The sequence below is a fragment of the Ambystoma mexicanum genome, chromosome 2q (assembly GCF_040938575.1).
Source record: "Ambystoma mexicanum isolate Mex_15411 chromosome 2q, UKY_AmexF1_1, whole genome shotgun sequence".
NCBI lineage: Eukaryota > Metazoa > Chordata > Amphibia > Caudata > Ambystomatidae > Ambystoma > Ambystoma mexicanum.
The window spans coordinates 214,796,137-214,810,121 of NC_090924.1; the positions used below are offsets into that span (position 1 = coordinate 214,796,137).

Below are 13,985 nucleotides of genomic sequence, written 5' to 3' on the forward strand. Positions count from 1 at the left end.
TTCATATATATCTCATTCATTTTGTACCATTGTTTAATTTTCTGTTCAGCACTTTGGCAAACTTACTATATACATTCAATAAAATACACTCATCAAAAGTTGGGCGGTATGCCTGGGATTAATCCGCCGGAATACTGACCCATGCAATTACTGTTACCGCCACTTGGTCCGAGGGTATTACCATCGGATCACAAGTTGCAGTGGCGGTGTATGTCCCAATTTTATTGAGGCCATAGTACTCAGTGGGGCATTTTTGGTGCCATTACTGCAGCTGTTATGCGCGGCGGTGATTGCGCTGAAAAGGTGAATCCACCAACTTTCTGCCCAACTCATAGATTCCCCATTAGTCAATCGGATAGTGACTGCTGTGGGTCAGCACCAACATCTTCTTGCAGGGACAGTGGCCGTGCATGACTTCATGTGTGACGGGACACCGTCCATACATGAGGGTAGGCAAAGCCTTTGTCGCTGCAGTAAGAGCGAGGTCCTTTCGAGTCCTGGCCCCTAGAATGGGGTGAGGGTGTTAGATTTGCATGGGGAAGTAAGAGCAACATGGGACAGTGCTTTGACAGGGACCGCATAATGAAGCCAACTCAGGCAGTGTTAGTAATTGTGGGGAAGAACCTGGGCAGTGTGAGCCAAATGGGGCACAAGTGGGGAACTGAAAACGAAATGGGGCAGAAATGAGGAAGTGAGCGCCACATAGTGCAGAACTGGGAAACTGAGAGGAATGGGGCAGACAGTTGGCAGTGAGAGTGGCATTTGGGCAGAACTGGGGACGTGCGAGTCACATGGAGCAGACCTGGGGCGGTAAAAACCATATGGGGCAGAACTGGGAAAGTGAGAGGAACATTGATATTGACATGTGGCAGAACATGAGTAGGGAGAGCAACATGGCGCTGATTATTGGCAGATGTTATCAGTGAAAAAGACATTGGGGCAGAACTTAGGCAGCCAGAACAACATAGTGCACAACTGACGTAGTGGGAGCCATAGGGACAGAACTGGATCATTGAGTTACAAATTAGGCAAAACGTGGGCAATGAGAGTGGCGTGGAGGCAAACCATTGAAATATTTTCCGGTCCCTCGCCAGCATCTCCGAGGTGCATGCAGTGCCTCAGGTTAGGTTACGAATGAGGGTGTTACAGGCGTACATACAAAAAAAAGTGGGCTCAGAAATAATTCTCCTACTCCAAATGTATCACATGTTGTTCATAATGCACTGAATCATGTTATTTTGTTAAAACAATCCTTTAGGGGTTTTGGATGGTTCGCATTAGTGATCTCCCCATTTGAGGTTCACATTGAAAACCTTGCCTTACATCAAAATTTGAGAGTTCACAAAAAAAGTGTTTCGCAATAAGGACTCCTCACAAAGTCCAACAAAGCAAATGTTGGTTTTAAGCAGTGGCTTATTGCCCCTCCCCCTCTCCTCTCCTAAAAGAGGCCACAGTAACATGCTGTGTTTCACTTATCGCCACCAAAACATTGTTTTTGTGTCCAACACATGCAGCAAGCAAACAAGAAGAGTTGTTTTTTGCTCTGCACCAGGCTCACACCTAAAGTGAAAGCCTTTCCATGATGGTAAATATGACTCTTATTTTGCAGACATTTCTTTTAGGGTGATTAATGTGACAAATTAAATGAGCATTCATCCCAGTGTGCATTGTGTGCTCAAAATAGTTGCATGCTTACATCACTATCACAGACATATATGAAAAGCAGCCAGGCACTATTGTGCCATGTTTCCCCATATCCTTTCTCATATTAGATGTATTCAGAGAATGAGGGAGATTTACTCAGTTCCCGAATTGTTTATATACTTAGAGAATATTTTATTTCTAAACAGCAATTTATTTACAAACTGAACCAGAGAAATGTATTTACAATATGCAGACTGGCTGCAAACAAGACCACCCTAGATCATGCTGAGTGATCCAAAATACATGTTTGCAGTGTCTCATGATTGTATTATTTGTATTATTATTATTATCATTTCTATTATTACTATGGCATTTAATGAGCACTAGCTTCAGGAAGCAACACAGTGCTTTACAAGTCATAGGAGGAATAATGCGGCGAGGGAAGCAGATCGCAAGGGATCAATACAAGGAAGTGAGGAATCTAACAATGGGGGCGGGAGAGAACAGCAATTTGGTAGCAACGGATCTACAAGCAGCCAAGGGAGGAAGCAGAGAGGAGCAGATCACCCAGTCTACATTTAGGGGTGGCGTGGACGGTGTGTGGATTTAGGTGTTATGGAGAAGCCACTCCTTGAAGAAATGTAGAAGCGAGGGGGCGAGTCTGGTGTTGATGTGGGGGAGGTTCCAAAATCTGGAGGCGTATACAAGGATGGCCTGTTTCCTGGTTCTTTCCTTCCTGAACCGGCAGAGTTCAAGTTGCACATGTCCTTATTTCCTGCTTCTGATTTATTGTGTTGGTGATGTTTATGTGTGACAGAGGGGGGATAAGTTGGTGTGCGCAATGCTTTCGTGTGTTTGGTGGCAGGGGGCTGCATCATGGAAGTTATTGATAGTGGCAATGCTGGCTTGTATTGTTTGCGCAACATCATCCAATTTTCTGTATTGAGAATTTTGGAATAGATTGTGGCTGCAGCCTCATCTCCGTTATTTACATTGACCATAACGGCATAGATTGTGGCTGCAGCTCCATGAAATTGATTTACAGTGACCACACAAACCTAGATTATCTCAGCAGCTTCATAAAAGATAATTACAATGACCAAAATGGCATAGATTGTGGGCACAAAATCAAAGCGATTTATACTAGGAATGCTGGCATTTAATATAGACACAGTTTCATTAAATGGTTTACACTGACAATGCTGGGATATATCAGGGGCACACCTGAATAAAAATGACTTACAATGGCAATGCTCTAATATTTTGTTAACTCATGTATCACGAAAATGTTGTCAAATGAATCGTTCTATTGATGGTGACATGGTATCCTCTAGATTTTATCATGCATTGCCCCAGATAACTAATTGTGAATTGTATGGCTTTTAAACCCATTTTTCTGAAAGAAATATACCTACCAGATGCACCAGTTCAACAGATTATTTTAAAAATGTCCTTGGGAGACACAACGCACCCCCCCTACATCACTTAGGGCACTCCTCCTACGTTTGCTCGCTTGCGCTAATGTGTGGAAGATGTTAATGCCCCCGCCCTAAAGATTTTCACCTGCCACCATTGACCACTGATCTTGATCTGTTTACAATGCCAGAGCCCCCTCAGAAGCGGCCCGCCCCCGGGCACCAACAGCTGCCTCTGATACTGCCATGCCCATAATAATGCTACTGGCCCTACACAGTGGCAACAGGAACCTTTAGGTGTCGTCCCCTTGTTTCTATGTTAGGTTTAAGATGTAAGATTTGATTAAAAAATGTACATCTTTCAGCTAGTGCAACAGACAGCTGCGGCAGCATAATCATCATATCCATCGGGCCTGAGGCGTTACCATATCATCATAGCAATTAAGAATGAGCCATAGGCCCTCATTACGGCTTTGGCGGTAGCCATGCCGCTATTGGCGGCATGGCTGCCACCAAAACTGGGTCTGGGTTCCCTGAATGGGGAATACCGGGCCATTCCGAGGTTGGAGGGACCGGTAATTCCCCCTACAGGGAACCCAGGCCCGGACCTTCCCCATTCCCATTTGAGCCCCCATAGGGCTCAATGGGAATGGGTGCAGGGAGCTAACAACGGGTCGATTACGACTGGCTCGTTGTTAGCTCCCTGGACACCCTTCGCGGGACCCGGTAAGGACGCCTGGTTTTACCAGGAGTCCTTACCGGGTCCCGCGAGGGAACCTCGTAATTTTGCGGAATGGGTTTAACGGGTTTGCCTCCATTAGCGGAGCCCGTTAACCCATTCCGCAAATCTTGTAATGAGGCCCATAGAGTCTGATGTGGAGCTTGAAGGAGCTTGGAGTGGCCTCCGCAGGACTCACAGGGGGCCCTCTAATTGTGTGTTACACCATTGCTTTTAATGGCTGACACCACCTCAATAAGGGACACTAACAAGACATGTTAAGAGTGTATTTCTTTTCGTCTATCTCTCCAGTTACCTTTGCAAGATTTGTAGATGGTGTTGATAGCAATGCCTGAACCCATATTCACTGACTTATGCTGCCTGTTATGCTATGGTCTAGTACATGGGTCTGCAACCTTTTTTGTTCCCCTGGTGTTTTGGACTACAACTCCCATCAGCACTTCTCAGCATAGCCAATGCCGAGTTAGCATTGGAGTTGTAGTATATGGAGAGCCACAGGTTGCTGGCTTGGCGCCTGGCTAGTGTGACAACCTAGAGGGGTCGAAAATCCTACAGATCTGGGGTGGGGACACCAGCTAATACAATCTCATTCGATCCATCCCGTCTTAGTCTTCAGCTCCAGTGCGGGGCCTGAGCCGCTGTGGTCAAGCCTTTCAATAATACATGTGCCGAAAGAAACCTCTCTATTTCAATTGTGAGCTATTAAAGGGTTTATATAAGGTTTACTTAATCCGCGGTTGGTTTATAAAGTAGCTTCTTTGTTCCGCCTGAACAATACGTCTTATGTCATCCGTGTAACCTCTACATGGCCTATTTCTCAATACTCGCTTTGCACGTTTGGTGAGTCAGTATAGCGTTACCATTCTATTTGCAGAGGACTTGGCTTTCTGGAAACTTAGACTTTGCACTTAGCTTTGCCTAACAATGGGGCCTGGTTTACAAAGCCTTTTTCATTGGGGTTTTCCCATTCCAAAAGTGCTTCTGTAAACCAGGCCCAATGTTTCAAACGGACTGTAAAAAACGTCGCATTTCCGGGTTCTTTTGCTTCTTTGTATTCTGCTGTGCGCGACCTCGGGACCCGGGATATTTGCACCCGATGGGCAGGAAATACCATTGTCTTTGGTAAGGGGCATTTCTGCAAAGCAGGTTCTGCTGGAAAGTCTGTATTTCCCTCCTCCCAGGTCGACGTTTCTATACACGTTTTCACATAGCTCTCAACTCACACGCTTTTGGCTGGTGTCACCCGCCTTGCAAAGGGCTGACTCACCTGCCAAGCCTCCTGCAAGCCCATTCATTCCAATGGGCGTCTCACCCACCAAAAACAAAAGCGGGTGATTTCACCCGCCTTTGCAACACAAATGTTTGAGAGCTATGGTTTTCAGCGCCTGGGAACATGCGGACGTCATGGTAAAGAGAATGGCCATGTTACTTGTGAAGCACAAGTGCCACCGCTGCCTTCTCCTGACCTGCCTCTCAGGTTGTTGGTGTTCCTGGCCTGGTGGCCTCTGGCTGATGTAGTTCTCAAGTGAGGGCAAAGGACGTATCCATGGAAACCACTTGAAAGGGAAGGAGCTGAAGAAATGTCAAAAGGCCAACCACTACAAACATTTCTATTTCACAAGCCTTTTACTCTTTTGCTGGTAGATATAAAGCTACGAAACAGACTCCTATTGCAAAATCAGAATGCCGCTTTGTGTTTGCCCGGAGTTGCGGGGGGACAGGAGACGTGTTGAGGCCTCCTTGTACAGTTACCCAGTTACCTTAGGCAGGGGTGTGAAGCCTATGGCCACCCAGATGTCTTGGACTACAAATCCCAAGATTACTCATCGTTGCCTACTCTGGCATGGGCTGATGGGATTTGTTGTCCTAAACGTCAGGATCACCAGAGATTGCAGCCTTACAGATATATGAAAGAGCGGCATTGAGGGAGGAGCCTTCACCTCCCTGCACACAGGCAGAAGCTGGTTGTATTCACTTTTAATTAAATTGCATAAAGTAATTTGTCGACATCACAGAGTAGAGAACAATATTGCACACAAAAATAACTTTCATTTTGTCATGTATATGTTCATTTTCTAAAGCTTACGTATCTACATTGTACTGCCGCAAAATTGTTTATTGCTTCTGTGTAATCTATTGTTCTGTCATTGAACCCTCAATTGAAAGTATAACTAGAGCCAACAGCCTCTTTCAGCCATTAAAAACCATAAACATGTTCTTATCAGTTTTAATTTACGGAAACTCCTCTCAACCATCACAAACAACAACTGTAACCAACATTCTCAGGGCGACCCGTACATTTCGAAACAACACATATTGCTTTTTAATTCATACTTTGAAGTAAAGGAAACATGTTCAATATCCACATGTCATAATTGTTGGCTTTAACAATGCTACACTATAGTAGACCACGAGGGAGGCTTTTTAAAATAACATACTGCAATCTGAATCACCACTAGCGGTTCACAATTGTGGCAGACAAGGCACAGTGAGAGTAAATCATTTGCCCAGGGTCACACACTTTGATAAGGTTCTTCACTTGGCACGAAGGCGAAGGGGGCTGGGTACTGCTAACGGCTGAGTGACTCTGAGATATGTAATTCTAACTCAGAGCTTCCATGATAACTCTGATCCATGGTTGCAGGGGTATCAGGTAATATAATCCCCACCAAAAATATCGCCGTATATATATGGTTGCCGGGAACGGCCATAGGCTATATTTTTTGTGGGGATAATATTAGGGTTTTTTGGGAGCAGTGGCTGCGGGGGTGTCCCCCGCTCCTTTTAAAATAATACGTTGGTTGCGGGGGTGTCTCACGCAGGTTCCATGTCTTAATATCGCAGCAAAAATATGGCGATATTTTTGTATGGCGATATTATTGTGGGGATATTTACACATGGAACCGTTGCAGGGCATCGTACCGCTCATGGACACGTGATCTAGACTAGGGCTGAAGTTCACGAGTTCCACGCCGAGAGAGTCTTGCTAATGAGCACATGGACTCATAAACCGGAAAAACTTGAGAAGCATATAGTTCCCTCTGTATGGCTAACAGCACGAATGCATGAAGGCCACATGCATGATGGCTCTGGCCCAATATGGCGGCTCGGCATTCGGACCTGCTAGGGGAAGAGGCAGTCACAGGACTGCCTCCTTGTTCCAACAAGCTACTTATACTGCCTAATGAGACATCATGGAAAATAGCCACAAAGGAAGGCTGCAGAGACTGACCACATACCTAGACCCAGACGAAAGCCCTCAAGTGACTCTCCCACTCGTACGTACCGGACAAACATATCCAGACCGGCAGACGCACTTAGATAGACGTTAGCCTGCGTCACATCTGGATAGGATTAATTGAAGGATAACATGCCCGCGCCTAGAAAAACGTGAATGCTAGCATGTGCCACACTTAGAGTTGTGAACACCAGCCTGCGTGGCGTTCGGATGGAGTTGTGAATGTTGGCATGCCCACACCTGGATGGAGTCCTAAACATTGGCCTGCGCCGCGTCTAGATGGGAATGTGAGGGCCAGCAAGTGCCACACTCAGACAGAACTGTGAATGTTAACATGGTAAAGGTCAGGTTACCCACTAACCAATATAAGCTCAAACTCTGCATACTTATCTCACTCAAAAGCCTCACACCACCATCTCACGCAAAACAAGCCGCATGCACTTCACAACACTGCAACAACACATAAGCCGGAACAACAACACACGCGGACTGACTACGATCCGATACCCGCCACAAAGCTCAGCACCCGGTGTATACTGAGTTGAAGCTGCCAACAGAACACCACTCCCCTCACTATCCTACTCCCTTCTTCACCCTACTAACCCATCCCACCTTTATCATTTACAGATCCGCCTGAGCGCCTGGGGACCAATTCCGTTGGTGACGGTGCGCGCTACAAATACCTTTAACATTTAACATTTAATGAATATTCCCACAAGCACCTGAGAATGGTCACAGAACGAAAGTCTACACGCACAGGGACAGGTCCTTATAAAAGGGAGAGGGGGATGACAGAAGGACGTTGGAGTCCAGAGGGAGCGGAGAAGAAGAGTTGTGGAGGCGAGAGGATATGAAAGGAGGAGACTGGTGTGGAGAAAGCTGCCGGAGTAACGAAGGAGGCTTGAAGTAGAGTAACAAAGGTGACTTAGAGGGGAAGAGGAGATTGCAAACAGCCGGTGAAGAAGGAGATGGAGGAAAGATCAGGAAGAGGTGGTGGCACATCCAGAGAAGATGGGGAGATATATGAAATTGTAAAATACATGGATACTAATTTAGAAAGATAGAAAGCAGGTTTTGAGAAGAGAACGAAAAACGGAAAGAGAAGGCGTAGACATAACAGGCAAGAAGTGAAAAAGAGTGAACGCGAGACTGGGCACAGAGGCTCCGTGACAGCAAGAAGAAACTGATATCGAGGGACATTTAAAGACAAGGCTACTGGGTCTGCCAGAGGATGTGGTGAGACAAGAGCATGAGTTTGTGGTATGAGTTAAGGAAGAGGAAGCCGTGGAGAGACACCTGCATTATGAGGTGGGACAGCCCAGCACGAGGAGGTTTTAGAAACACGGCTGGAACTGTTACAGAGGAGGAATAACTTGGGAAGGCTGAGACTTCAAGAACTGCCCTTCCCCTATGGTGGAATTCTCTTACCTTAGGGAGCGCAAAAACAGAGTCAAACTCAACCTAATGTATGCCCATTTATATTTCTCAAGATATAGGCATCCAATGAACACCTCCCTCAGTTTACAATCACCCCAAACTGAGGCAAGGCTACTCTATGGGTAACAATCAGAGACAAAACGATAAAGAAATAAAAAAGTTAAGGATGATCAGCTCATGGTATCACCTAGGGGCATTTGAACACAGATTTCACTATTTATTGGACCCTCATCCAAGTGTGCACCCTTCAGTTACTGCCGTACATGTGTAGTAATTATCAGCCATTATTTGCATGTCCAGCCATACGTGTTTAAAACAAGTATTCCTTGTACATACTATGAATGTACATACATTTGTATAGAAACTGGAACGCTGTTAGCAGGGAACTTAACCGAGGATACAGTTTTGAACTGATCAACTTTGGACCAACAGGATACGATGGGCCTCATTACGAGTTTGGCGCAAAAGGATACCGGGCACCGGTAAGGACACCAGTGCCGGTAATCCCTTTGCACCCTATTCCGAGTTCCCTTAGCAGGTCCCTTCCTTAACGCCTGGTTTTACCAGGCGTTATGGACGGGACCCGTTAAGGGACTTTATAGCTAATAACGGTACCGCAATTTGTGGTACCGTTATTAGCGCCTTCCCCCTTCTCATTGAGCCCTTTGGGGCCTCAAATGGGAATGGGGAATGGCTTTTTCAATGGGGATTTACCGGTCCTGCAAAGGTCGGAATAGAACGGTAAGTCCCCTTTGAACCAGGGCGAACTTGGTACCGGTATTGGAGGTAGTCATGGCGCAAATAGCACCATAATTACCTCCATACTCAGAATGAGACCTGATGTGTCCGAAGTTGATCAGATGAAGTGTCTTCATACTTGTTTTAATTTTGGTTTTTTGGAATGCAAGGCCCTCCAGACTATTGGTTAATAAATTAGGTTTTGCTATAAGTAGCCGTGTGGACCTTCCATAACTTGATGAACATAATTTGCAAAGGATGGGAGAATGGACTGATATATGATATTGAGCCTTTAGAACAACTGAATGGTGGCCTATTGAGAAACACAAATTGTGTGATAACATTCCCACTGCTTCTTATTCTATCCACTTCTAGACAGGCGGCACACCAGCGCATCCTAGGATTAGTCCTTCGCTAGGTGGGATTAGTTAGACAATCATCCCATCCTGTGTCTCCAGCTCTGTCCCTGCCAAGGACAGGGGTATCTCTAGTAGGAAGCCCCCCCACTTCTTCTCCAACTTTGTGGGAATGCAGAGTGTGTTGCATTGTATATTGATCAGGCCCTTCTTTGTGATACCTTTGGAATAGCGAACCTAACTGGTCTTCTTGCTTTACATGTTAGAAAACACTAATCTGTTTTTATTTTTTTTATTTTCAGGTTCACATGTGCCCTAAAGAGAAGCACATTCTGAATAAAAGCACTTTTTATTGAAAGTGAACTCCAGGAATCAAAACAAATCTATCCTATCATGTCGTTTAACTATGATGAAGGGTTGGACAACTCTGCCTACCATTATTCTGAGACGCTCGAAATAGATAGAGGGTAGGTTATATTACCTATAGTGTGATAATACATTTCTCAATACCACTCTTGTACTCATACAAGTGAATTTCATGTTATTTCTGTTTTGAACATGTAATATTAATTGCTTAAATGGGAAATTGCAGTTTGTATTAGATTATTTTTTTTTGTAACAGACAATGTGAAACATTTAGAAAATCCAGCACAATGGGCCTCATTACAAGGTAGGCGGTAGGGGGTTAACAGCGCCGGTAGAGCTGCCGGCACCGTTAACCCCCTACCGTCTCATTACGAGGTCCGCTCGCAGGACCCGCTAAGGACGCCTGCTAAAACCAGGCGTCCTTAGCCGGTCCCGCGAGCAAACCAGGATGCTAACAACGGGCCCGTTGTTAGCATCCTTCCCATTCTCATTGAGCCCTATCGGGGCTCAAATGGGAATGGGGATGTACCTGGTCCGGGTTCCTTGAATGGGGAAATACTGGGCCCTCCAAAGTCGGAATGGTCCAGTATTTCCCCATTTAGGGAACCCGGACCCGGTACCCAGTATGGGGGTAGCCATGCCGCTAAAAGCGGCATGGCTACCTCCATAATTGTAATGAGGCCCAATGTCTTTTTAGATGGGCATGCTGTGTGGAGACATGCACATTCCAAACGGGTACGCTGCACTTACAGCTAAACAAATGCTAAAATAATATGCCTGTACAATAATGACTGCAATTCTGTTTGGTTCTCACCAATATATTTATTTGATAAGTTATTTAAAGCAAGCACTTAAGACAGAATGGAAAAGAACCGATTCCCCTTTAAAGCAAAAAGAATAATTATGATGCAGTAACCAAGTTGGGAACCACAGCAAAGGCCATCAACCTCCTAAAGGCAAAACAAAGTCACTTTGCAGGGAGGGGACCATTTCAGCTAGCGTGTTTTGCCTCACGCCCCACTTATGCCCAGGAAAGGGCCATGGGCCTCATTATAAGGGTGGCGGTAGCCGTGCTGGTAAATACCGTCACGGCTGCCGCCAGAGTCAGTTTTTTACCAGCAATGGGGATGTACTGGGGCATTCCAGCCCCTGCAGACCCGGTAATTCCTCTTTGCGGTAAAAATGACTCCCCATTCCCATCAATGGGAATGGGGAGGCCAGTAGCGTCGGCACCGTTAATAACGGTGCCGGCGCTACCGTGTACGTCTGCTCGCGAGTGCTGTTCCGCCCGGCAGGTCAGACCTGCTGGGCTGACCGGCACCCGCGAGCAGATCTCGTAGTTTGCCGGGTACGGTAACAACGGTACCGGCAAGCTTACCTGTACCTTTGTTACCGGACCGGCAACCTTGTAATGAGACCACATAGGTTTTACATTTCTATCTGAGCAAAATCTAACCAAATAATGCCCCAACTCCCACCTGGAACAATACTTCCTCCTGCACCACCTGGAACAATGCTTCCTCTTGCAAAAGCCTGGGAAAACAAATTCAGCCGAACACTGAGTCACCAGAATTTTCACTGTGTTTGGGTGATTCGGGTTTGGATGAACGTATAAGAGATTCTCGTTACGGATTCGGCTTAAACTCATGACAATTCATGCTGATGAAATGTTGTTGTGAACATTATTGAAGTGGTGAGACCTTTTCCTGCCAGCACAATATAAAGTTAATGGAATTGTCAGAAGTTCAGAACCTTTTCTGCCAGGGATGGCCAAAGGAAGCAAAGTCTTTAAATGATTAATGGCATGCAGCTGGTTGTTTTTTTAATATAGAAACTAAATCGAACGTTTTGTTTGCAGCTGACAACAATTGTAATCTTTAAAAAAAATGCTCAATACTGTTGCAGAGGATTCTTTTTTTATTTTTATTTGCATTACTTTGAGAAATGTGCAGTACATCTTATTCACAAAGGTGGCCTGTGCATTTCCAGGGGACTGTGCTGCAGCACAAATGATGTGCTGACTAGCCCCCTTTCATACATTAGCGTTGGTAGCATGTATGGCACTTCCTGCACCCAGCTGGATGCTGGAAATGCATTTCATCATGACCGGCCATTAAATGACCTATCATTGTAAAATGTGTAAAAAGCATTTCTATCCCTGTTTGAGGGATAGTGAAGTAAGTGGGTGAGCAGCAGTTCATGCTTCTGCTATTCCACACTAAAATAGAAAAATGCATGAAGGAATCAGAAATTACCCTGTCCTTCGTTGCACTTCCCCATCTCCTGTTGCACAGAGAGACCGTGGAATGTGTTTGTTTTCTGCACGTTATTGTGCATCCTGCTTCTTAATTCAGGGCACACATTAAAATATGCAGAAACCCCCCCTTATTTATGCAAAGGGAATGAAAAAGGTCATCTGAACGTGAACATCTATGATGCACACATTGAAAGGAGCTTTGTGAATAGGGACATCTTTTGTGGGCTTTTCATTGGCATGTGAAGGCTCCTGGAATTGCACATGACTGGAGGGAAGCATGTTTAACCTCCAAATAATGCATATTTATGTGACTACTAGCGGTACCACCCAGCGTTGCTCGGGTCTGTAGCTGACATGGACATGGGGGTCTGCTATAACCTTGTGTATGTTGTATTGTGTCATAACAGCCTATTTTTGAAAAAACGCAAAATCTGCAATCTCCCATAATCACCCATACTGATATCACAGGGCTGGACCCCGCCCTGTGCAGGGCTATGTATATAGATTCACTGCATGCATGTAAATAATCCCTGTATTGCCCACACACTGGAAAGAGGCCACACACTGGTAGATCTCTTCCCAACTCTAACGATGCACAGTTCCTGATGCTAGCGTTTTTAGCTTTTCCTTATAGCTGTTTCTCTTACCACATGCAATGCTCCAGCTACCCCCTGTTGAACCATATGGGGGTTTTCCACCCCTTGTCCCTCCTCTAGCCCCTCAGCAGCCATTATTGTCAGCTGCTTGTGTGTCTTTGTTCAGTGGGCTGTCGCCTGTCCTCCCAGATAGTGGCTGGATGCCTTTGAGCAACAGGCAGACTGCTACTGAAGGAGACTGAACTTCCATTGCTATGGTTCTCTATTAGACTGCTGAGGGGCTTTCAGAGGGATAAGCAGTGTGAACTGATGCAAGTAAGTCTGCCTAAGAAGAGCCACGTTTACTTTTGGTTTACACTGCTCCCCCCTTCAATCCCTGAACCATGGGTCACAGCAGCAGTACGAGGGGTAGCAGGAAAGTCACCAAGGGTAGCAGCCTTTGCCCTGGGAAAAATTGAAATAATGTCGCTGTCCGTGCATGTGAGATCGAGAAATTGAGTAACTTTTAATAGGGCAATATCAACATCTTTTTTTTACAACATTCTAAAAGGCAAACCAATTTTAAGAAATAAGTTATTATAAGTAAGAGTAAAAATTAATGATAGCGGAGGCATTGGTGATGGGATAACAGTCTATTGGGCTTTTGAACATGGGATTCCATTACCTCTATGAGTTTGCACATATTATTTGAAAGTGCATTTTGTTTTTTTGATAACATGGCAAACAGGTCTCAGACTTTGTGTCGTTTAAAGAAAATACTTTATTAAGCTGTGTAACCAAAACAGGGTTTAAAGAATAGAGCAAAATACCTATGAAGTAAAAAGGTGTCCAGAGTACTAAAACCCCTAAACTAAACTCGCCTGTCGCAACTAATCCTTTAATTCAAAATAAAGGTTTCCTTGAAAGTGAGTTGTCAGAATAGCTCAATCAAATGGTGCCATGAAGAATATAAACCTAATATCCTTCTCTTGGTTGAAAAGTATTGAGGGTAGAATATCTAATTTACAGTCCTCACCTAAATAACAAAAGTCTAACAACTCAAAAGAGTTTTCCTGTCGCAGTTTTCTCAGACATACAACAGAGACGCTTATGCAACGCAATCAAACTGGGACCTGTAGTTTCCTTCAAGGTGCAGGGCCTCTTAGATGAGGGATCAGCTGGGTTTGGTTTTCTATCTGTCCTTCAAGTCGGTAATCTCT

The 13,985-nt window shown here is 45.1% G+C and overlaps 1 protein-coding gene across 3 annotated transcripts in view; it reads left to right on the forward strand.

Moving 5' to 3' along the window:
- The window catches only part of TMC5 (transmembrane channel like 5), a 662,848-nt gene that overhangs the window by 182,910 nt on the left and 465,953 nt on the right, over window positions 1-13,985 (forward strand). For all 3 annotated transcript variants that reach the window (XM_069647144.1, XM_069647145.1, XM_069647146.1), the window contains exon 3: window positions 9,870-10,034. In XM_069647144.1, coding sequence (XP_069503245.1) covers window positions 9,961-10,034 — 74 coding nt within the window. In that variant the 5' untranslated portion in view covers window positions 9,870-9,960. The remainder of the gene's footprint in view (window positions 1-9,869; window positions 10,035-13,985) is intronic.